The sequence below is a fragment of the Lissotriton helveticus genome, chromosome 11, assembly GCF_964261635.1.
Source record: "Lissotriton helveticus chromosome 11, aLisHel1.1, whole genome shotgun sequence".
In the NCBI taxonomy this organism is placed as follows: domain Eukaryota; kingdom Metazoa; phylum Chordata; class Amphibia; order Caudata; family Salamandridae; genus Lissotriton; species Lissotriton helveticus.
Window position 1 is genome coordinate 141,498,595 of NC_136072.1, and position 26,388 is coordinate 141,524,982.

General features: G+C 38.7%; 1 protein-coding gene across 2 annotated transcripts in view; it reads right to left on the bottom strand.

Annotated features, from left to right (window-relative positions):
* The window catches only part of SI (sucrase-isomaltase), a 645,776-nt gene that overhangs the window by 499,463 nt on the left and 119,925 nt on the right, over window positions 1–26,388 (bottom strand). For both annotated transcript variants that reach the window (XM_078665617.1, XM_078665618.1), the window contains exons 8-13: window positions 20,292–20,391; window positions 15,926–16,038; window positions 12,347–12,472; window positions 9,661–9,792; window positions 9,452–9,568; window positions 1,426–1,539 (exon numbers count right to left, since the gene is read on the bottom strand). In XM_078665617.1, the coding sequence (XP_078521743.1) occupies window positions 1,426–1,539; window positions 9,452–9,568; window positions 9,661–9,792; window positions 12,347–12,472; window positions 15,926–16,038; window positions 20,292–20,391 (702 nt within the window). The remainder of the gene's footprint in view (window positions 1–1,425; window positions 1,540–9,451; window positions 9,569–9,660; window positions 9,793–12,346; window positions 12,473–15,925; window positions 16,039–20,291; window positions 20,392–26,388) is intronic.

Genomic DNA, 26,388 nt, shown 5'->3' on the forward strand with positions numbered 1-26,388 from the left:
AGAAAATACTACATTGATTTGCTTGATGTAATGGCAGTTGTGTGCTGTGGACACTTTCCGGAGACAAGATTTAAAACATTTATTGAGAGGCTGTAATGTGGTTACTGTGATAAAGAGCACTGGCAGCCTCACAATGTATTCTATTGAATTTAAAGCTTGTATGTGTTATAACGTAATCATTGACAAAATCGCATCAACTCTAGCTTGCAAATTATACCTTCATTTTAGATATACCATCATCCTGGATGGAGCCTTTAGTGTGAAATGAAATGATGACAGGGCAGGAGACAACAAGTGCACAGCAGACACTGGGGTTAATGAAATGCTGGATCACATTGTTTTTCTGCCCTCAGTACTGTAGGCTTCGGGCCAAGTGGATTGTGCCCCTCTGTAAGAACCTAGGCACCAGAAGTCATTTAGTTGGCTTTAGAATTCTGAGAACAAGTACAGGTAGACTCCATGTATTTGGTGTGGCAACATTTCTTACGGTGTTCTGGATTAAGCATACCTAGTGTCAATCGATGTGGGATAGTTGTGACTCTATTCCGCGTATTGTATCTACTGATGGGGGCACTGGCATTGAATTCATAAACCCAAAGCAATCTTGGACCTATTGCTTTCATATGTCATGTGAAGACCGTTTTAGCAAGCCATTAATTAATAGATTGCTGGTTTTAGCCTGTAGGAGGAGTTGCTTCTTTTTACCTTTAATGTTTATGTGTTTATCCGTCAGTATGTTTTACGTTCTATATTTCCCTCTCTTTCAACAGTTAGTTTGTTTGTATTTATGTTTTTTGTATCTTGTTTTCATTATTTTTGTGCTTTAATGATCTTTGCTATTGAAATAAAGTATGTGTATGGTATAGCTAAAGTATTATCAAAAGGAAGAGAATAAACAACATGAAGGGGTCATGAACTGATTTCAAGATGAATGACAAAGGAGTAGGGACCAGTCAATATGGGGTGTGAAAGAATAGATGATGAATTGGCTAAAGCAACAGGGCTACTGTTGTTGAAATGGGTACAAAACATTTATGCCAGAAAAAAGATGGCAAATATTCCTTATGCATGATCTCCTTGAACAAATGACCACTACAAATTTTTCAGTTGAATAGCTATGTCATCTTTGCATTCCTTGTCAACAAATTGGGTCCACAGTAGCGGCACATGCATGCAAATAAAATCTACTTGAGATCTTTCCACAATTATATACTTAAAGTATTCTTTTTTCAAACCAAATTCACATTGGTCTAATAACTCTGTTTTTATCCTTGTTAGGGTAATATTGCTCAACATTGATAATTAGTAGTCACTCGTCAATAACTCTCTAACACCATTAATAAATAATAAAAAGAACATACATTTTTTAATTCTATTTGATATTTTACATCTTTTTTTTTAAAATCAATAAATTAAATTACTTACTATCCATATGCCATCATATTTTACAATTTCGTGAAATCTTACACACTCATCCACCCACCACTTTGTACATTCTTGATTTGTATAGTCCGGAAATACAGTTTCTCCAGGCCACACCTATAAAAATAGGAAATATATATATATAGGTTAATGGTTCAGATGAAAAAAAACAAAAGTAGTAAATCGGTATTTTAATAGAGTCTTCTTTTTAAATAAGATGATATGTTCAGTTGCTAATGCACACACCTGTATTCAGCGCCTGCAAACCATCATAGCTGACAAGCAGTGCACTACTGATCCAACTTATATAACCTTACATTACACTCATGTTGCATTTCCATCTTTATTTCATTAATACTATGTTTTAAGATTTCGGTTTGCATTTTCTTTTTTGCGCAGAAAACTAGTCTGATTATTTTTAGGTACTCACACTCTATTTAAATACAAAATAGACTTTCACACATCAGGAGAAGAAAACCAGCAGATTTTAAACAAATGTTCTTTTAGGAAAACAGAGAAACCTTTGAGATGGGGAGTTACTGATGATTGGAGATTGATTATTTGTCTATCCCTTATAGAACAAATATTGAGGCATGCAGATGTCATTCCTGTACACATCTGATTTGGAGAACAATTTATTTTCACCAATTACCTCATCGTTTTCTAATCTTTGAGAACTCCTGTCAACAATTATAAGATGAAAAATGAAAGGACTGATTCACAAAGGTACTTGCACTTTTTTTTTAAAGTTTACACTTGTTGTATGTAGTAACTTTACTACTATTTTGACATTTACAAACTATAGTCCCGATTTACAAATATAAACTGTGACAAAAGTCTAACTTTACGACTTTTGGTATTCACAAAGGGAATTTACAAGTAGTTAAGTCAGACTTTTGTCTCAGTTTAACTTAAATTTTAGACCCAGTTAGACTTAAGACTAAAACTTAAGTTAAACTGAGATAAAAGTCTAACTTTACTGCTTGTAAATGCCATTTGTGAATACCATAAAGTTAGACTTTCGTCTCAGTTTACCTTTGTGAATCGGGCCTATGAGTGTTATTTCACTACTAGAAATGTTATGAGTGAAATTTACTACTACTAATACCAAAACAGTAGTAAAGATACTACAAGTGTAATCTTACTCTAAAGTATAAGTTTACCTTCAGGCTTGAAGTGTTTACCACATGGGAAATAGTAGTGTGATCGGAAACCACACTGTATTACACTCCTGGATTTGTATCTGACTTTCAGAAGGGTACCATGGGCCCTCTCTGCAGAACCAGCCTACACTTTTTGCCTTCACCCCTTCTGTATTCTAAATTTAGTTTTTGTTGGCAGTAGGACTCTGTACACTTTACTACAGCTAGTCAGTACTAAAGTCCTTGTGCTTGCTCCCTATAACATGGTACAATTGGTTAAGACTTAGTAAATGGTACTACTTGTAGCCAGGGTCTGTAAATTAATCTACCAGTGGGCCTGCAGCAGACATTGTGCCACCCACTTAAGTAGCACTTGAAAACATGTCTCAGGCATGCCATTTCAGCCTGTAATGTATTTTTAACCTGCTAACTTGACTTGGCAAAAGAAACTTCTTGCCAGGTCTATACCTTCCTTTTAAGTTCACTTAAGTCAACCTTTGGTAGGCCCTAAAACGCCCATAGGGCATGGGGGCATTCTATTTAAAAAGTAGAACATGTATTCCAAGTTTTACATTTCCAGGTAATGAATTACTCCTACGTTTGCTTTTCACTACTGTAAAGCCTATCTCTCAATTGGATAACATTAGGTTAAAATTACATTTAATAAGTGATAGCTCTTGATTGGGAAGAGGTAGGAATGTCATGTTTGGACTCAAATAAAATGTAATTTAATATACTCTTAAATGGTAAAATTGGATTCTAAGTCATAATTCTGAAAAGGCCACTTTTACAAAGTTGGCCTACACATTTATTATGATTAATTATTCATATCTAAACTTAATTCATTCACTGTCATTCATTCAATGTCTTGTAAATATTCATGCCTTTACAACCACTCTAGGTTCAAGTTAATTTCAGATAAAGTAAAAAACATTTAATATAAAAGGTACAGTTCAAAATGATTAATAGAACAATATTTGATTTACATTTTAAATGTAGATCTAATTCTTATAATAAACAAAATTGTTATTAAGAATAATAATTTGTTTTTTTAATCTAGAAAATTACAGAAAGTTTCATATTGTATAATAAAAGCAGGTCAACAAAAATAATGTTCTTCATTTGCTGATTCATATTAATTAAAAACTGCATTTGCCCATGTGAGCAACACCATGGCCTCTGATTTTCACTTTCACATTTTCTCTCTTACAAACCTATCATATTTGATGCTAAAGATCACATACTCTACTGTCCACTCTATGTAAACTTGGTATCACAGGATTGTCATTAACGTAATTTGCATCCTGTCTCTCTGAGAGTTCTTCCATAGTCTTCCGGTGATCCTCACTCATCCTCCCTTCTGCTCTGCCAGTAACTCTCCACAAAGTTTGGTCTTTACTTCTCCTTCTATACCTTAGCTCCCAGTTGAAAACAATAATTCCTTTGGTTTTTCTGGGATACTTGGTCTAATTTAAAGATATTCATTTGATAGATGTCAGTGCCAGGGTTTTATTTCCAAAATCAACAGTATTCTATACCTCATCAAATTAACGGGAAAAATTATATTATTATCTCCCAATTCTCAGTCAGCTAATTAAAGGTTGTGTACTCTATGTCTCTTGATCTACTTGCGAACACAAAACAATGATGGAAACTTTTCAACTAAAAGTTTCACAAGTCCTTCCATCATCTTGTGTTTCTCATGACATAGTAAACATTATACAAGGAAGAAAATTGAGTTAACAAATTATGTTTCATTGACGGAACTTTGGTTGCCCAATATCCTGGCCATTGCATTTCACTAGAACTTTGCAAAGTCAAATTTTAGTTAGAGTTTCATTGAGAGTGTGTTTTTTCTTATCATTAAATAATTTAAATCATTCTCATTTGTTTCATAAGTTGTTTGTGAACTGCTCTAAAAGACACTAAAATGCCTCTTTCCAAATTGTATACTTTTAAGAATGGGAATAAACATGTGTAGGTAGCTCCACATTCCTCCTCATATCAAGTAAAAGTTGTTTTTTGTCCTTGGTATGGTCACTTATCAAGAACAGCTTCAGTGTAATCATCAAACTTCCATTCTTCTGAGTGACTGCATGCTTTCCTCTAGTGTCAGGTTTCAGTAATCAGCACAGATTGTAAAGACATCTGTTAGAAAAGCTTCCTTTAATTATTTCAGAATCTAAATGACGACAGTTTATGACTTTCCCAGAAGTATGTCCCTAACTCCTCAAGCAGAGTTTCAGGCACCAGGTTGCTCTCTCTCTTGCCAGATATTTTAGCTTCTAATCTTCTTTAGTCAGCAAGACCCTTTTGGAGTAGAGTCCTTCTGTTTTTGTGTACTAGAAACAGATAAATAGGAGGCCAACAACTTGATAATTGGAGAGAGAGCAGTTCCAGTCTCTGGATGCCAGTAGGATTCAGGAGGTGTTGAGTCCTTGTGTAAGTCATCTTTTTCCATCAGAATGTAGAAGTTAGGATTCTTCTTCGAGCAGGACCTTTTTCTTCCCATGTAGTATTCTGAGGTAAATTAGCGTTTTGAGGTGGTTGTGAAAAAAGCATAAGGTTTCTCCTGTGCATTCGCAGGTGTAGGTGATTGGATACACTCTACCACACAATCCTAACTGTTTTATCTGAGTCCCCTCACCTCCTTTAGCCACTGTTAGTTTTTGCCTTGCTATACTAATTGCCCAGGTTCCTATGTATCAACGTATCACAGCATAGATACAACCTGCCTGGACTATTTTCAACTTCTAGTTGCCTCCCCTATCTGATCGGGTCATAACTGGTTCTTCCTTCTTCTGTGGCTGGATCCTGACTGTCTAGGAGGGGCCTAAAAATGAACAGCATAAACTTTCCATGGAATTTCCAATTGATAGAAGTAGTGCCAAAGCTGTCCTGTGTTTCTCAACTGCATGTGTCCACTACCAGATAGCTACTCAAAGCTAAGTGGTCAGTATTTAATACGCATTAGCCTTTCTTGGGCCCGGAGGCAATTCATTGTCCTCTTACACAAAGTTGTTACCTTTCCGCATCAAGGATGTGCCTTCCAGCCCTGGAGGTGTGATGAGTGACAAAACTAGTTTTAAGCCAGTTCTGGCTCAGACAGTGTAAAGCATATTTCTACGAAGTTACTCTTTTGCTTAAATCATCAAAAACCTAAGTCCACCATTTAGTCAGTTTTTTAAAACGAAGGGGCAAATGCATCAAAGGAAAAAACAGTCACAAACGGGCAGATTCTCAGAATCTGCCCCTTTCCAGCTGTTTTTTTTTTAATTTGGGCTGCATCATCCCAAATGCAAAAATCAAAAATTGCGATTGCATTTAAGGAATCACAAATTGCGATGCCTTGAATGCAATGCAATATGGCATTTAAAATAGTGATTTTGCTATTAGGGTCCGCTAAATACGAAAAATTAAACCTGAGGGTCTTTAGCGAAAACTAAAGTGCATTTTTCAAAGTTCCAGTTTACACGCACACATGCCCTTGGGGGCATGTGTGTGCGCAACATGGGTGCACATATAAATTTCAGGGGTGCAACAGGGTAGGGTGTCTTTTGAAACCCTTGAAATTGCATGCGCAATTTGTGAGTACCTTATGGGCACTCCCAAATTGAGCATGTACTTCCTATTCATTCCTATAGGCTTATAGGAATGAACGGCAAGCCATTCCTTAATTGCAATTCGCAATTTACGAGTCACAATTAAGGAATTTCTAGGAATTGTTTATTTTTTAGCGATTCCTACATGCATAGGCTTTTGCGATTCCTTATTAGTGAATCCTTATTTTTCACTAATAGGGAACCGCAAATGGCATTTTTGATGCCTGTGCCAGTTAGCATTTTTCTAGTCCTTCCTTAAGCAGAGGTGAAAAATAAAGATTTTAATACTAACATAAACTTTTGGGAAATGTTTAGCCAGACCAACACTTGGCTTTTATTTTACTGAGAGGGTGCATTAACCCCAATATGCGATGTGCCTAATTGCATATGTTAGTTTCCAGCCTAGTGGGCTTGCAATGCACACTTTAAGGGTGACTTATGATATAAAAACATCACATCAAAGGCTGTTTTCTATACCATGTGCCACTACAGTGCATTTAGGCCACAGCGCAGCCAGAACACAACGATGCTCCTGGTAGACATGTATGTTTATCATATTTATGATGGTGTAAATACACAGTGAAGCCCACGTGTGACTTTTACAGTTTCTTGCCATCGTGCATTTTAGGCATCTTTAGAATCATGGGGAAGTTCAATAGGCTAATCAGGGAGTTTCAAATACTGTACGTGTTTTAGAAGAAACACATTGGCACTTTACTACTCTTTAGCAGTGGTAGAGTGCACAGAATCCTAAAGCCAGCAAAAAGAGGGGTGAGAAAAAAGGGTAAAAGTATTGGATGATCATCCCGAACAAACTACAAAGGATTACCCCAGAATTATGGCATGGGCATGAATCCGATCCTCCTGGTTCTGTCTTAAAAACAGAGGTGTTAGGCAGCAATGCTGGAATTGGTATTGACCAGTAATTTGTTTGTAGCCAAATGACTAATTTCTTCTAAATAGCAAATTAAAAAGCCTTAAAGAACTCTGCAACAGTCCTGGTCACATCTTTTAATTGCCAGTGACCTTAAAAGGGAAACTGAGCTAAAGTTACATTTATTTATTTATTTGTTGAGTTTGTAAGGCACTCAGCTACCCACAAAGGGTTTCCAGGCACCAGGACGGACACAAAGCAGAGCTTGCGGGCCATTCAGATGAAGTTATTGAATAAACAGCCAGGTCTTAAGATTTCTGCGAAAGCGGATGTAATCAGTTTCTTTGCGAATGTGAGTAGGTAGAGGTTCCAAATGGAAGGGCCTAGATAGGAAAATGATCTCCCCCCCCCAATCTGGAGAGTTTGACTGGGCACGGCAAAGTTTCCCATGGTTTCAGGGCGTAGATGGCGGAAAGGAACATAGGGACGGACGAGTGCTTGGAGGTATTAGGGAGCAGTGCCTGCCTTGATTTTGAACATTTAGCTCAGGGCTTTGAACTTGATACGGATCTCCACCCTGAGCCAATGTAGGTCTCGTAAGTATCCAGAAATATTGGAGGCCATAGGAATTCTGCAAAGCAGTCTGGCAGCCGAGTTATGGATTAACTGAAGTCTACGGACCAGGCCTTGCTTGACCCCAGGTAAAGAATGTTACCGTAATCGAGTCTTGATGTAATAAGGGCATGGACAACAGTTTTTTGTGTGGAGACAGGCAGCATCCATAGGATTTTCCTGAGCCATTTTAGAATGGTAAAGCAAAGCGCTGTCACTTTGACGGTTTGCAGTGTGTCGTCAATTAGGACGCCCAGATTCTGAACGTGGCTGGTTGGTTTTGGGAGGTTACCCATCTGAGTAGGCCAGTGAGACAGACTCCAAAGGTCTTTCTGCTTACCCAGGATGAGGACCTCTGTCTTTTCACCGTTCAGTTTCAGGTGATTTTGGGTCATCCAGTTGGAAATATTACTGAGGCCTTCTTTAAGACAAGAGGGTGCCAAGGGGCTAGGATTAGAGAGGGAGAAAATAATTTGAGAGATGTCAGCGTAGGTGAAAAGAGTTAGTCCAGCCTGGTCTGCTATATCCGCCAAGGGTCTGACGTAAAGGTTAAATAGCAGTGGACTGAGGATTGACCCCTGGGGCACTCCGTGCGGCGAGGTGTATGTTTTGGAGAGTTGTTGAGATGCTTTTAGAATGCCAATGGGACAGGATAATTCTGGATTGGATTTCATACCCGTGTATAGAGGTTAAATGATTAAGAGTTACCATTTAATCTTCCATTACCATAGGGAGTGGAGTTGGCCTAACGGTTAAGGCGATCAACATCGAAACTGGGGAACTGGGTTTGAGTCTCAGTAATGACGCTGAACATCCTGTGATTCTGGGCAAATCACTTAATCTCACTGTGCCGCACAAAAAAAGAATGTGGCCTCATGTAATGCAACTGGTGGTATGTAAAGCGCTCTGATACCCGATTCTGGTCAAGTTCGCGCTATATAAAACTCTGTAAAATAAAAATAAATATGATTGTTTATATAATTGTTTATATTACTCTGGCTGCTTTTTTCATGTGACTTATAACATACATATAGCTACATTGGTTCTGGAAAAATATAAACTGCATTGTTTTTGTTACCTAGCATCTATCATTGGTTCGAAAGGAAAGAACAAAAATACAAATACTATGGCTATAAGTGTAAGGCAGTGGAAACTAGCATAAATCCAGAGCAAAATGACAGACAGTGGAACTCTCGCCAAGAGTGGCACAGCTGGGTATCCTAGAGGATCTGGAGAGGTGGTTATTGGTCCCTTAACTTCAAGAAATACACAGACAATTTTCAGAATCTATGATAAACTCAAAACCTGGCTTTTCGACGGAGACTTCATACTCACAATGCCCAAATACCGCACTCACAGTGCCCAAATGCCCCTAGGGGTGACTGTGTTGCGCTATACAATTGCTGAATGATTGATTGAGAAATGCTGATAACCTGGACATTATCAAGGTTTATCCACACCAAACACAAAATATGAAAATTTACAGTAATTCACTCTGTAGTTTACATTCTTCGCAGCAAGCAAGGATATACTACCAGACTCTGAAATGCACTTTTCTGAAGTCGTAAAAAAACACACTATCATTTTGAACTGTCAGTGTCAATGGCCTATGGATTGCTTCCTTTTCCATCTAATATTAAATCCAAATATTAATATGGCCCTTTTTGGGATTTCATATATGATATGATATGCTATTTCACACCTCCAGATTCATTGTGGAAATCTACCCACAGACTATTGACCATAACTTATTTGACATTATAATTCTAAAGTTGAATGATGAGCAGTTTATTTGTTACCTCTCCAATGAGTGGCGTTTTTCCATCTGATGTGTTTACCCACACACCACGTGCGGTGCCGCGATCGAAAGCCTCATATGGACCATTTATGAGAGGTTGTGTACTAATAGCAGGGTCCTAATAAAAAAAAGAAATCAAATCTCATTGAATGTGTTTTCCTATTAAATTAGACATTGCTGCAATTTGAAACCTATGTGAGGAACAATTACCAGAATGATGATGTGTCGCTGACCATGCACGTGCAAATCGTCTGCAAATTGTGGGAGTCCATCAAAGTTCACTTTGTCAATTGTGAAATCTTTCCTGCCCTCCATGTAATCGATATCTGTGAACTGGACATCCTGAAAATGTAACACAGGGAACATTATAAGTCAATATCTAGAAAAACCAAATACTTTCAGCAAAGAACAGGAAGAATTTCAGAGATAATGGACCATGATGCCATAACTTCTCATTCAGTTGTCCAAACAATCTTTTTCACATATCGATATGACACACTTTCTCCATGCACATACAAATGCGGCATTCTCTCTCAGTCTGGCTAAATACCAGCTCAGAAAAGGCTTCCAGAAATGTACATGTAGAATATTGTTATGTATGGACCATTCCCCAACCTCTTATCATTGTTTGGGTAGCTGCCATGAACTTCTCTTAAAATGCTCCTGTATCCTTTAGTTTTTTCCAACTGTCTGTGTTCTCGTAAAATCAAATGTTCTTTACATGTCCATGGTCATGGCATGGTGTGAGAACTCCTTGTGTGGCATGCATGTGTATACATGCATTGGAAGGTTGGGTAGTTGTTGGGAAAGAAAAGGTATTGTTTCTCTGGACCCCAAATGAGGCACTAATCTCTTTAAAAATAGCTACTGTATTTCTGAGGGAAAGTGACCATTCAATTCATTTCCATACAATGAAAGAATGAAGCAACCACACTCATGAGGCCAGTGATTATCATTTACACTCATTAAGAGAAACACTTAACCTCAAGCAGTGAACATATTTTATCGCGAAAAAAGCACAGCACCATAGATAATCCAGACACTTGATAGAAGATTGGGTGGTAGATTTACTAACAGTTTGTGCCTGGCTTATGTCACCAAAGTGATGAACACTAGCACAAAATATTTGAGATATTTTTTCAGACACAAAACTGTATTTGTGCTGGGAAGTATCCTAACGTAATACAAAGTAGCTCCTGTGCTGCTTTCCACTGCTTTGTGCCACTGGGACTTCCCATGGGTGGAACATGGGCATTCCCATGCAACCCGCCATGGTTGATCATTAAAAGCCCTATCTACTAACATTGATATATATGTAGGTATGTATATATTGGGCTTCACCAGAAAATAATGCATATTTGAGACTGATGTTAAAAAGGAGAAATGTTTTTATTTCTCCAAACTTTTGAGTTTGCATGGATGCTACATTGTGCAGAACACATGCAAATTGGAAAAAGCTTTATAGTTTTCTAATCTTAGCACTTTGAACTAGAAAGGTAAATTCACAGTACAACGCCTATGCCAGACATCACACACACTCCTTTGCGCTGTGTGGCAAAGGTATTCCTATGGCTCTAGGCAGCCTGATTGTGGGGCAACATTAGGGGAGAGAACAGGATAGTGCCAGTGCCACATCATAGTAGATATTTCATTTGCTGCTCTCCCCCTCTCAAGCACCACATTGCAACAGCATTGGCTTCTGCACTGCAGTGTGTGAGAATTTTACTAATCTGTCCCGAGGAAACAACACTTTGGCAAAGATGAAAAAAGAAAAGAGCTTCAAGACAAGAGGATGTGGTGCCAGAATACTGATATTAGGATATCATCTGCTATATATACACTGAGATCTATATTGCCACACAAGTATCACCCATTGAATGTTGATAACAGAATGTCTACAACCAATCAAATGACATATTTCTAAATGATAGTCAGGAGATTATATTTTTATATTTATGTCATATGATATTTTTCTACACAACATTTTGCCAACCAGCTGTCAAATTACTTAGCTCATTGAGGTCTGAAGAAAAAAGTGGGAAGAATTTTTAATTTCGAAGAAGATTAGGGAAACATTGGTCCGCTATTTTGTGAGCCATTTCGATATAGATGGGAAAAGAAGGCCAACCTTGCTGACCTTCCCTTGGATGAGAACCTACAGAAATGTGCTACAGGTTGAGAAGAGAGCCCATAAATGGTGAGATTACATAATCCTCAGAAGCAAACTATTTCAAAAAAGACTCAGAAGCATTCTCTCTATATGTGCAGTGGCAAGTATGCAGTAGAAACTGATCAAGGGAGCACCAGTATTGCACATTAGGGGATACCAGGAAACAATGCAAGATCATGAACATCAAGCAGAAACTTACGTCTATAGATACCACGGCATTATGCATGTTTACATTTTTTAAGCAAACGGGAATCAAGTGATTTGACCATAGTCACAATTTGTAGCTGAAGATGTTGTTTGAATCAAGATACCCACATTCAGCATTGTCAGCACCAAAAATAGTCTTTACCTGTTCACCATAACCTAACTTCCTAATATATACAAGAGAAAGCAGCAACCTTGGGCATGGAAACAATTAATGTTGCCAAAAACAGAAGTAGCACAGATGGAAAAAGTGATTGCAAAATATAAAGAAAGACATTGGTCCAGAGTTCTTATTGCCTCTATAATCCCTGTGATCCATTATATGGGCGGGCGTTATTCCAACAGGTAGGAATTATAAGAGATTATGTTCACTCAGCCATTGCTGAAATGAACATTTACATTCTGTTACAAAAAATACAAAACTTCCCTGGCATTTTGTAATTCTGAATAATTAAGTCGACATTGTGAAAAAAACAGAATTACTTGGAAAACAAATTAAGTTGCAGTTGAACTCTCACTTACACAAGGCAATCCAATGTCTCGGTTCCGCTGGACAACTTGTTTCACTTCGTTAAGGTTTTTGTAACCCCATCTACTAAGATGAAATCCAAGACTCCAGTATGCAGGCATTGCGGGTTTCCCAACAAGCTGAAATTGTGACAACAAAAATTCACTATGTTATTCTGGTGCATCTAGAGAAATATGTTCATTAAAAAGTAAATTACTCCTTTGAAAAATTCTTACAATTTCCTGTAATCATTGGCAACTCCTTTCATAAAATCTAAATTAAAGATTTTTACAATTGAAGCTCCTTGCTTATTCCTTATTCTTCTTCTCTACCAGTGAAGACGTTTGTGGAAGATAGGAATAGTGGCCAGTGGAAAAGGAGGCCAATAGTACTTGTTGAAATGAGCAAACAGTAGTTATCTTCCTATGAAAACAGGTCTAGTACTGTGGAATGAAAAAATGCAATGTCAATACCTCTTCTTGAACAATGCATTCACGGGGGACCTCCAGATGGGAGGGGATGATAACAGGCAGACCATAATTAAAACAAGGAGTTACAGGGAACAACCTGCACATGTTTTAAACTTTCCGGAGACATCTTATGTTGATATTTTGGCCAATGAGTTGGAAGAGGGTATTGATAATACTATGCTGAATTAATTACTCTCATCAGGTATCATGGAGGCAAGGCAAAAGGGAAAGATACTACATCCTTCATAGAGTATGTTGGAGATCTGCCTTTTACATTTTGTCACTCCTGATTTGTGCCTTTTCGTGGTCTCTATTTTTGCTAGCATTATGACTCTAAGCCCTGGTACATTGCTGTTTACTGACTCAGTGACTGTGTTTTCTCACTAAAACTATACTGTAAAATTGGTTTCACCAAGTTGTATTTAACTTGCCATCTGTCAAAGAAATCACAGAAATGGGATTGAAGTTAAACGTCTTATCTGGGATGTAGTGGGTTTTTACATCGCCCACATACATGACAACACTATATTACTTGAGGGAGAAACCCCGGGCTATAGATGGGGTGAAGTTTAAAAGCACTACAGTAACACATGTCAGGAAAAAAGTGTCTTCGACATATCGGAAAACCTGCCTTTATATATTAGCCAAGTCACCACTATATATAGAGTGCAAATCCACAGGGCTTGGTGCTCAAAATAAAAAAAGGTCAAGTGTTACGCACTGGGAATAGTATGCTCTCAGAGTAAATAATTACCCCAAACTTTTTTTTTCTCTGTAGAAACCTAAATAGAAGTAAAATCAATCAAGACTATTTTTTGCTCGAGCACCATGATAAGATTCCTTGGCTGGTCTAACTGAATAAACTACTCAAAGAAATAGATGAAAAATCTCCCAAAAGTGTCCTGCCAGTATCTTACAGTTCAGCAAGAAAGAGCTAAAAAATGACCTTTCTGGAAAAAAGGGGGGTCGAAATAAATGAAGTGAAAAACGACTGTATCAAGGTATCTGGCATGTCCCTTATGCCATGGCCCTCAAGGCTTTTTATTTAGGGTAACAGACATCTAGGAAAGCTTTGACCTCACCAGGTTGGGCATCCTAAATCATTCAGTTAGGTCAAAACATTTACCTAGGACTGGTTGCATTAGAAAGTATTTCCTACTTACCCTCTTCTTAGCTGAGAAATTGTTATTTTACAAAGATACCCTACAATTTGTATCTAAATTTGAGTCTAATGTTGTCTGTTGTGCTGTATTTGACGAAATTACACAAACAATTTCTAGAAGGAAATTACTTAACTACTTAGATGGCATGACCTACGATAAAGATTAACAGGGACAATAGGCTTAAGATTGAATATTATGCAGAAACACAATAAATGGCTGATGCTTTCTCTTGGATTATATAAATACTAGACAGCACGTCTATGTGCTTTCAAGGCTAGTCTCTATTACAGAACACTGTACGCACCTTTTTGCAATTGTTTGCATCTCTGCACATCAATGACTAGCTTGCACATATGTTTTTATCCACTGTATACTTATATTAATAATATATGTTTTAATCATGTAGATTGTATGCTCTTTTATCGATCGAAAAAATCAGAATAAAGAATTATTTGATTTGATATGTACTATGTTTTTCACTGATATTATTGTCCACATTAATTTTTTTGATATTTTTATACATACCCTTATAAGTATAGGAACTTGGTATTGTAGTAAACATTATTTTTGACACAGTATTGTTGTCAGCTACATTTCTTACCAAGATACTGTGTCATGTATTCAAGTGAAGATCCTGCAACCCTGTGGATGAACTAAATTATGTGGTTCTTCTTATTAAAGTTAGACCGGCAATCAACTATTGACAGCCTTTTTTCTGCTGAAAAATTGGGAGAATGGCACTAATTAATCTGTATTCTTCCATTGTTTTGTTATTTAATTTCTAACATACATTATACTTTTACAGTCACTTTCTTCATTAAACCAGAAAGAGGACAGCATGATTTAAAGAATTCATTTCAAGTATACCTCTGGATTATATATGTACAAACAATGAAAGCCAGTTCCAAAAGATAAGGAAGGTGTAGCCTTATTAATTTTTTAAGTGATTTTGCCATTTGGATTGCTGAGATTAGATGCAGTTTAAATAGCAACAACCTCTTTAGTGCCAGATGTTCATTTCTCACTCTCCATAAAGATTTCCATGTAAAACGCTACAAAGCTGAAGCAGGATCACAAAGCTTTGTCACATTTCTAAAATATTTCTATTTTGAATGCAGAAACTAATTTGTCTCATTGTATGTGGTGTTTCCATTCACCAGATTGCTAGAGCCCTCAAGAAGATTAAATTAGAATATTATAAAAGATGAGATTGCAGGTCAGAAGAGGTTACTTAAAAAGTCTCTACAATTAAATAGAAAGTGAAAGCAGAAACAAATTATTTTCAGTTGTGCAGCTTTGTATAGCGTTTAGCTTACTCACTTTAGATGGTGCTAATGGAATTTATTCCTCAGAAATTGAACATATTGGCCATTAATATGGTTGGCTTTGGTGTACTTTGTATGAGAAACCTCTTGGTATCTTTCAAAATGTCAAAAGAAAATAGATAATACACAAGTCCTATTGAATGGTTTCAGTGTTGCAAATTATCCTGTACTTCACTCAGTGGTTCAGAAGTTTCAATATGTTCCTTCTTCATTATGTCCCAAATAATCCTGCTATTACAAATTGTTTTGATGCACATAGATGTGTTGCTAGCTTATGCTCTGATCTTCTGGTCAGTTGCAAAACTATTGGGGATCATATTTCATTTTTCTGTCTTGGATAACTAATTTAGATTTATTCCCCACAATTGAACTATTTGACTTAGAACAGTAGGTTCATTTCACTAGACCAACAATGTTGGTTCTTATACTTACCATCATAAATTATTGATCAACTCTGTGTGTACCATGGCATTTGAAGTAGGTTAATATATATTCATGTACAACTGCAAATATTTACATAAATACGATATTGAAACCACCTAAGGAGGATGAACAAACTATATTTGTAACCGATATATACAGTTATTACTTTTCACATTTAAAATTAAAAAAAAATGTCTGTTCTATGACCGTACCTCTAAGTACTCTCCCACTACTTCCTCTGGAGTATTTCCCATCATGATGTAGAAATCCAGGATGCCCCCTATGGTTTTGTAAGTTACTGCTGGAGCTGGTTGAAAAGTAACATCTGCAAAGAAACAAAGCCAGTTGGTTCCCAGCTGTATTTTCAGGCATAATTTACATCTACAGATCACATGCATAATCAAAATGAACCACTCTTGTACATGGAGCAGATGCTTATGATTATAATTGTATACTAATGCGCATTCAAATACGGTAATCACAAATTCACACACCAATCAAATAATCTAGGATTTGTGTAGAAATTACTGCAGGCATGTATGGAAAACGTATTCTTAATCAAGAAAGAGCACATATATAAAAAAGTGAAATCCGAGACCATTGTAATTATATACATTTGCATTAATACAATATGAGTAATGTTAAAAACTACATATGCCAAGAGCCTTGGCACAATTTGTTGTGCATTTTATCAATGTGTAAACTATGCATGCACTGATACTGGACAAACACACATGTGTAATGTTGCCAATATCTATAACTTTGAAACAAATTATTTAATGGAAATTTACAGGCAGTTTTGTTCTACAATTTAGACCTCTTCATGGAAATGTATCTAATAACATAATTACCTACGGTAAAAAAGTTAAAATTGATGAGCCAACATAGATAGAGCGTGTGTGATTCTTTTCTAGTCTAAACTCATACAATAACTCAATAAATCTCTGAGTTAGGAGATGTGCTGCAGACAGCAGAGCTCAGAAGCACGTACAACTAATTACAGCGTTGTATGCGGAAATTCTGTTTTCTACAACGCAGTTATTTACTCAAAGATGTTTCAAGTTAATGTTTCCACTGAAGAATGGAAAAAGAAATGCATAGATCTCTTCTGCATTGGCACAGTGCAAAGTATGAACCATGATACGACCCCAAATGAGCAAAGTGTAAAATGTGAAATTGTAGACTATGAAGTAGGTGACTCTGAGTAGAGTCACGAGGAAAAGAAGTGCCATTGTATTTGGACATGGAATGCAGCAGTAAATTGAATTAAAAGAAACTGGTAGTTCATAAATGTGCGGTAATGTACATTCTACTTTTAGAAATAACTGTTGGAAAATGATATAATAGTGCTCAAAATATTTAAAAAAATCAAAAGGTGCACGCAGAAAAGTTCATTATGCATGGGCAATGGGTTTGACAGGAAGAAGGACCAAAACACACTACATGTAGAATTCTCTAACCCTCTGCAGGTGTAGAATATCCAAAATAAAGTTCTTAAATCATGTGAAAGAATAGGCCTAAGGCATCTTTACTTGGGAATATTATTATTTTCTTTATGTATTTTCAACAATCCGTAAGACGTGTGTGGCCATGACACACACATGGCAAACTCTCTGAATTCTTTGTAGTTGTAATTTGGGTCTGAATGAGGTTGTTTCACTTTAAAACAATGAAGGACTGGATTTGCAAATAATTTCCATCCTGATGTATGGCTTAAACATAAAAAGCATTGTAATTTATGAATGTGCTGATAAAGCAGAATTGTCATTTTTGCTTCTATACATTGCCTAAAAACCTCAGTTATACCTGCGTAAAATATGGAACTGGACATTTAGAAGTAAAAAATGTGGTGGGAGTTGCAGGATGAACTCACCTATTAGTGAGGACATGATAGGGGCTTTGGCAAGAATGTGCTATGCAAAGAGTTTGTATGCCCCCAAGATTTGTGGACTTATAATTAATTCCAAAATGATTCTAACTGCATTTTTTTCACATAAGGGAATGCTACTTTACTCCGAAATGTACCTTACTGATGTAAGTAAATATGGTCAAAAACCAAAAATCAAATAAAAAGTGGGAGAACGAAGGCTCATTGCTTTTTGTTAGGAATAGAAAATATGTGGAGAAATGATCATCTGTGGACTATAGTGTGATGTGTATATATAATGCAGAGATAGTGCATGAGTGCTGTTATACTATTAGTCATCAATCAAATTTCACTGTTTACCATAACTATTGTGTTAGATATACATGGATTGATGGTGTGCACACGGAGGAGCATATTAACCCCTTCGCTGCGGGGTGTTTCCCCCCCCTGTTCAGGGGGGAGGGGCCGCGCACAGCGCCCCCATGCTGGTGACGATCTGAGCTTGTCATGAGGCAAAGCGAAGCTGCCCTCATGACGAGCTGAGCTCGTCACGGCCGCATCCGTTTTTAGAACGTTCAGCACAGCGGGGAAATTAGCCCCGCGTGCAAACGTTCCAACGGCCGTGACGAGCTCAGCTCGTCATGAGTGGAGCTCAACTGTACTCCATGACGAGCTGAGCTCGTCAACAGCATGGATGAGGTTAACAAGAAAGTGGTGAAGCGTGTTGTTAAGCCAAGAAGGCTATTTACTAGAATACAGTGCAGCCCTGTTTCCCCCTGCGCTGCGGCTTAATTAAGCTTCCTAGCACCAACTCAGGCACCCTTGCATCATAGTGTTGAGGGGAAGATTGTTTATGTGCAGAAAGGGAGACCTTTCTGCACATAAACATTCTTTAAATGCCGTTTTGTAACTTCAATATATGCTTAATGCAACAGACATAGAAGTTACAAAACAATATTTTTTTAAATGATTGTTCATATGCAGGAAGGTCCCCTGCTATTTCTATGTGTGCGGCCTAAGCCGGGACTCATGGAAACACCAAAAACGAGGAGATTTCTCCTTGTTTTGCCTGTTTAAGATCAGGTTGTCCCTGGTCTTACTTTTGGCGCTGCCTCCTATTTATGCTGCTCTTGTAAATAGGGGGCAGTGTCAAAATCAAGGGTAGCATGAAAGGGGGCCTTATTTACAAGGCAATGTTAAGACACGATATGTGGCTTAACACTGCTTTGTAAATAAGGCAAAGCTCTGATCGCTATTACAACGTCACTGAAGCTGACATTTTGGTGGCGAAAGGGGCTTGTAAATATGCCCCAGAAATACTTATGACTAGGCTAAAATATGTCGACTACATGAAATGTTGTAATGTATGTAGCTTTCAAGCTATTATTATCAATGGCAATAGATTTGGTGACAATGGCAAAGATAGCCAGAATTAAAGTGTTAGGGCCAATTAGCGATTCTGTAATAGCGATTTTTAAGAACTCGCTCTTTCAGAATCGCTAATTGGTATGTATCAAGAAAATTGCAATATTTTAGCGATTTCTTGATATTCCATAATTGCGAATTCGCAAATTGCAAATTCGCAATTAAGGAATACTTTCCCATTCATTTCTATGGGCCTCCTGGCCCATAGGAAGGAATGGGAATTTATTCTCAATTTGCGATTAGCAAATTGATAATCGCAAATTGAGAATAATTTCAAGGGTGCAGGGGTGTCCAAAGTACACCCTGTTGCACCCCTGAAATAAGTATGGGTGCATATGGGGTGCACATACATGCCCTAATCTCATCCAGTGGCCGAAAATCACACCAGAGGATGCCAATTCTCACTTGTGTTCACCAACTTAACATTGTCGAGTTTTGTGCGAGAAAAAACTCCACCATGCATCAGTTAGCAAACTTTTTTCCGTATATCTGCATTACAACAAGCTTAATGCAGCGTGGGCAAAACTCCATGAACTCAACCGGCGGAGTGGAATTTATTGCCTACCCCTATTTATCAACCCATTTTAGGAGTCAGTAACGATTTACAGGTTCCTAAAAGGGGATCAGTACATAGAAATAAACTATTTTGCTGCCGCAAACACACCTATTTTGCAAATTGCTGTGGTTTCTATCACAAAATACGTTGGTACATCAGTTCCTTAGTCATTTCAAATGACAGGTGACAGAGGGCTACCAATTGTTCAGGCCACAAGGGTCACAAATGTGTAGCCTAAATGGGTGAATATACTTTCCAAATGAGAAATACATGGATTGCTTTCAATGCAAACATACAATTTTGCACCACTGAGAAAGTGCTGATCTGCAGAAGAAATATGCTTGGTTGCAATATACTGTTATATCGCTCCTAAAAGTGTTTTAAAAAGCAAGATATATTAGCTAATACAGTGTAGAAATAAATAAATTAATGACTAAAATACAAGTAAACTTAATCAAAGTGTGGAATGAATGAAGATGAAGTCATAAAAGTCACACATGACTATATTCATTTTGGGCACAATCTTGGAAATTAGAAGAAAATTGATATGTTTGCAAGTGGCTACACCACACTTACCATGAAAAAAAATGATATATATATATATATATATATATTAAAGCAATCGTTGAAGACAGAATTGTGTAGTTTCAATGTAATGGGTTTCCATAAATTCAGTTATTACAAAGAATGACAATGTAGATCAGCATTAGCAATAAAAAGTAATTCTTACCCATGGCATTACTATTCATTAGGAAAACCCCAAATGCAGATCCACCATTATCTTCTAGGCACATGAAGAATGTCTGAGCGCCATACAGGTTATTTCCATCCTGCAAATCCATAGGCACATTATTTCATAATAAAATGTATAGTCAGTCATTTTGTTAAATGCACTGACAGACATTCAAAAGAAATTAATGACATATTTGAATGCAAAGAAAATATTATGAGATTATCACAGTCACACTCTTGAAGTGCAGTCATTTTTTTACACAGTACCACACAAAACTAGGAGGGCTAATGGAAGCATTATTTCCTCTTAAAGGAGGACATTTCTGCATGTGTATATTGACATAAAAAAGTATGTATTTTTCAAAATGTGATTTCTTTTTATCCTTAAAAAAACTCTATAACTTTGCATATTTGTATTTGACATGTTTCTTGATTGTAATTGTGCAAATAGTATTAGAGTGCTTTGTACATATAGCATTTTGGTTTCCGCAAATGTAGCACTACTGATCTTCAGAGTGCACAGTTTTTCAAATTTTGTGCCAACCCCTAGAGTTCCCACTGCTCCCAGAACTCAATCCTGAACAATATTTTTCTTCAAACTAGAAGGGCAACAATGTAATCTTATTCTTTTCAGCAGGCCATTCGATTTAATAGCTGTAATCACTTTTATTCCACTCTTGTTTACCCAGACTCTGAGCAAATCATCAAGCATTGTACCTTATCTTAAGATCTTTTATTCAACTGAAAACATCACTTTACTTTGGCAGACCCAGCCAATGTGTTTCATCCCTTATAGGGACTTCATCAGGGCAATTGTCAAAGGTTTCTTCTCCCCATGACCATTGTTTCAATTTCAGTCACTTTGATTAATTGATCTCAAGTCTTGCTTGACGTGCCGTGAGTTCTCGTAATGACATCCGATAGCTCATTTCAAACGTGTTGGCTGGGTCTGTCAAAGTATTTATTTATTTATAAAGTTTTATATTGCGTGAACATGATCCCGAAGGATATCAAATTACTTTACAATTTGAGGGAAAGGAAGGTAATAGTAGCATTACAATCGTCAGAAGGGGTACCAAGCTAAACACATCACATATGCATATCAAACAAAAGGTTACAATTGAAAGGGACAATAAAGGGTAAGATAAAAACGGGAACATAGCGAACTTGGAGGGGAGCAAGTAAATAGTAAAGCAGAATAACATCAAATGCAGGACTGAGGGTGTAGGTCCAAAGTATTAGGGCAGAGGATCTCAGACCCTTTTAAGGTAGGAACTTGTTCATGAGGAATCTTTTTACTTCCAATTTGAAGGCAACCTTGGAGGAGATTCTGCGTATTTCCGGTGGGAGAGCATTCCAGATCTTTGGCGCAGAGCCAGAGAAAGCTCGGTGACACGTTCCCTTTTTGAGAAAGATCTGGTTTCAGGAGGAGAGATTTAGCACTCCGAGAAGGTCTACCCCCTCCGGATAATTCTAGCTTTTGCGCTAGATAACTTGGGGGTTTGAAATGGAGAGCTGTGTGAGATAGACAGACAATCTTTAGCTGAATTCTTGCTTCATAGGGCAACCAATTTAGGGATTTGAAGACTGGGTAAATGTGCTCGTTTCTTTTGGCCCTCGTAACCAGTCTGGCGGCTGCAATAAGTGAAGCCCTTAGTGGGGCCAAGGTATATTTGGGGAGGCCACAGAGTGTAGCACTGCCATAGTCTAGCCTCGTCAAAACAAGCGCTTGTAACACTGGCTTGAAGTCAGCTTGTGGAAGGAAATGTTTGAGATTCCGGAGTATCCTCATAAGGTGATTCACTCCCTTACACACATTGCTGATATGAGTTTTCATGTTCAGATGCTTGTCTAGGGTGAGTCTGAGAGATTTGCCTGAGTGAACAATGAGGGGGAAGCAGTTGAAGGCAGTGAGGTGGTTCATCCAAAAGTCTATCTTGGGGATGTGATTCAGGGGAGAAATGAGAAGGAATTCTGTTTTGGAGGTGTTGAGCAAGAGGTGGTTCTCAGTTAACCCGTTTTAAGTATTTTGTAGGGTAGAGTTGAGTGCAATGAGGTAATTCGGGGAGGAAATTTTCAGACAGAGTTGCGTATCATCCGCATACATATGGAAGAGAATGTCAGCGGAATTTAGAGCATTAGCTAAAGGTTCCAAGAATAAATTGAAGAGTATGGAGGATAGGACGGACCCTTGGGGGACCCCCATGGATACTAGTGATGGCTGGGAGAGAGAATGGTTCGCCTTAACTCTTTGGGATCTGTGGTGGAAAAAGGAAGAGAATCATTGCAACACCGAACCAGAAAGGCCCATCCTGTGCTTCGAAATGCATAGGAGGTTGTCATGATTAACAGTGTCAAACACTGAGAAAGATCCAGGAGGATAAGGAGGCAGGATTCATTTTGGTCGAGCATTTTTAAAATGTCTTTCATAACGTGCATGAGAACCGATTTGGTGCTGTGCCTTTTCCGGAAACCAGATTGGTATTGGTCCAGGAGATGGAAATTCTCGATGTGGGCACAGAGTTGAGATTGGACACATTTTTCCAGGAGTTTGGCAAGGGTGGGGATGTAAGAGATAGGACGGAAGTTGTTAAGGTCCGTACTATCAGCTTTAGGCTTTTTTAGGATAGGTGTTACCTGAGCAGCTTTTAGACAATCCGGGATCGTACCTTGTGAGAGAGACGCATTGACAATCTTTGTCCAGATGGGGGTGACGACCTCCTTCAGTTCTTTGAAGATAGACGGTCGTAAAGGGTCGCTAAAATGATTAGATGGGTTGATACTCTAGAGAATTTTGGTGGTGTCTTTTTCGCTGAGGAGAGTGAAGGTGCATTGTTGTTTGTGCTCAGGCTGGTCGGTTTGAACTTCTCTGAGAAGGTCGAGGGGGGGGCACAGACCCCCCCGACTAGCAAAAGCGCCTTCCTGGAGTCAAGATCAATATTGATAAGTCTGGATTTCTCAGTATAGAAGGTGGCCAGATCATCGCATGAAGGTGGGTTGACCTCAGACACTGATTGTTGTTTCACCAGCTCAAAAAGTTTCTAGGGGCGATTAGCGGCTTCATTAAATTGGAATCGGAAGTAGTTGGTCGTAGCGATCTTGATTTGTTTGTTATAGGAGCTCCTTAGCATTCTAAGCATTATTAGTTGGTCAGAGGATAGATTCCATTTCCAGGAACGTTCAACTGCCCTAAGGGGTGGCGCTCCCTGTTTACTTTGTCATTGAACCATGGCTTGGAAATTTTAGTCGAGGCATTTTTTTGTTGGAGTGGAGCAATGGAATCCATGATGCTAGTAATAGTAGAGTTGTAGCAGTTGGTGAGTGCATGCACCTCGGTCATGTCAGCTTGTTGAGAGAGGGCAGATTTACAGTGGGTTGATAGATCAGCTGTATTGATGTTTCTGAGGTCCCTTTTCCAAATCTACAATTTGACTGGTTGAACCTTCCTCAGAGAGTCTTCCAAGTTGATAAAAAAAAGATGCTGCGATGATCGGACCAATCGCAGGGGGAAATAGTGTCCAGTGTCATGGTGTGACCTTTGGAGATGATGAGGTCCAGAATTTCTCCTTTAATATGGGTTGGCTCGTCACATTGTTGGATCAGTTCATGATCATTTAAGAATGATTTGAGGCATGTAACAGCTTGGTCATTGAGGTTGGACCAGTGCAGGTTGAAATCATCAAGGAAGATTTGGGCCATAGCGGAATCAACATTGCCAGAGATGATTTCCATTAATTGCTCGATGAAAGGGAGGTTTTACCCAGGTGGGTGGTAAAATGTGTGTAGTTTGCAAACCAGAAGGTTGTGACTAAAGATATTGAGACAAAGGTATTCGCATGAGGATGGGGTAGAGGACTGAGTGGGAGACCGATAGTGAGCTCCGATGTATACAAGCAAGGCCACCAGCCGACTTCAAAGCTCTGTCTAGACAGATTATGTCATGGGTAGGAGGCACTAAGAGGTCTAGGAAGGGAGTGGAAGCAGGATTGAACCACGTTTCAGAGAGGATGATGATGTCTATCTCATTGTGTTGGATGAGGTCGAATATGTCAGAGGCGTTTTTGCTGGCTGACCTGCAGTTGAATAGTACGCATTTAAGTTGGACTGGTGTATGAGGGGAAGGAGACTATGATATTCACTCTAAGGTTGTCAATATTTAAGCCTCTAGTGTTGTGAGGGGGTTCTCTGTATGGGTTAGCTTGAATAGTTTGAATTTGACCCTCCGTAATCTTGTTGGTGTCTAAGGTAAATGAGTAAGAAATGAGTAAGTCATTGATAATGTCAGACGCGAGATAGGCCTTCGTTCTTCTGGGGTGGAGGGAGCGTTAGGTAGGAGTATGGTTTTGGAGAAGGAGTGGGGGAGGCTGACCAAAGCGAATTCTGTCACTCTCAGGTGCCCTGTGCAACTTTGCCCTGGAAAGGAGGGAACTGATCAGGGGGAGGTGTTCAATCGAGAAGGCTTTCAGATCATGAAGTTCGACTGTGAGAAGTTGCAACTGGAGAGATAAATAGTCCAGGTGCACCACCAGGTCTGAATGCTGTGAGAGAGGTAAATGTTGAGTGGGGAGTTCTGGCCGAGAGGAAGGATCTTGATCTGTACCAGAGAGGTCAAATGGCAGTCATTTTGAGGTTGCAGATGGTGGAGTTGGTCAGGACGGACTTGCGGTGTACCATTATGTAAGGATAGAGGGGTTGGTAAGAGTAGGAGGGTGGGAGGGCCATTGCCCAGTGAGTCAGGGACGGTCAAGTAAGGATTGAGTGGGTTTGGTGGAGCACGATCCGTGCAGGGCAATTGCCAAGACTTCAACCTAGCAGGTGGCTTAAAAGGAGGGATACGTGGCGGTTGAAATTTCGATGAGTGTGATGGTGATATGGTGAGAGGGGGACTCAGGGCTCAAGAGTCAACCTGTATCAGACTGGAGAAAGGTGAGAGGAGGGAACCAGTAGGCTTGCCCGGCCTATGAGTCGGAGGTCTAGTGTGTTGGGTGAGTCTGACATGGGATAGAGAGGTTCTGAGATCATCTATAGGTGGGGGATGATTTCAGGAGAGTGTGGACCTCCTGGATGTGGAGGGGGGAGGACTGATTAGGTCCAGAGTGGTGATAGGTTTACAACATTATCGGGGTGTGGTTGCAAAATATCTTTTCTGTGCTTTAGGGGGTAAGATAGGAAACTATGGGACCTATCTAGACTATGGCAGATGTGCTATTCTGTCACAAACGGGATGAATATCCCATCTACCATATAACAAGAGCTTAGAATATAATGCATGTGTAAAAAGGAAAACAGGATATCTGTCATATTTGTGACAGAGCAACCCTTCCGTCAGACTCTGAATCAGGCCCAATGTTGGGAAGGGAGATTGTTCCAATGATTTAATGCAGAGCCTGTAAACATGGATTCAGTGAGTGGGCTTTTAAAAAAGAGTTTACCTGCACACTAGACCCTGTGAATATTGCGAAATGTGAGGCAGGTTTTTTCGCACTCACGATTTCCCCTAAACACACTATAAATGGTTTCCTATTGTACCGTCCCCCTGGACCAGCTGCCTCTTTTTGTGATAGTTTGTTAGATTCCATCACTCAGCCAGCTATAAGATATAATCACTTCCTTCTTTTAGGAGATTTAAATGTCCATTTTGAAAATTGTAAGTGTATGGAGGCTCAAACCCTTCTGGGTGCACTTAAGTCCCTGATGTTAGAGCTCCAATTCAACCTGCCTACGCATCAATCGGGCCATCTGCTCGATTCAATATTTGCCAACTGGGAGCCGATAAATGTGTCCCCTCCCATAAGCATTCCCTGGTCTGATCACAAACTAATTTCGTTTTCAATATATAACGAAACTAATATTGCTAATGGCCCTAAACCTCCCACTGTGAAACATAGAAACTGGAGGAAATACACCCAAGAGGCTTATAGATTAGCCTTATTGAAGGAACCGCCCACTTTGAACGACAGCTTGATGGGCAGCTGTGTAGCCTATGAAACGTGGATGACCAGGGCACTTGATAAGGTAGCCCCCTGGACTAACAAACCTCCAGTTAGAGGCAGTAGAATGGCTCCATGGTTCACAGAGGAGCTTAAAACTGCTAA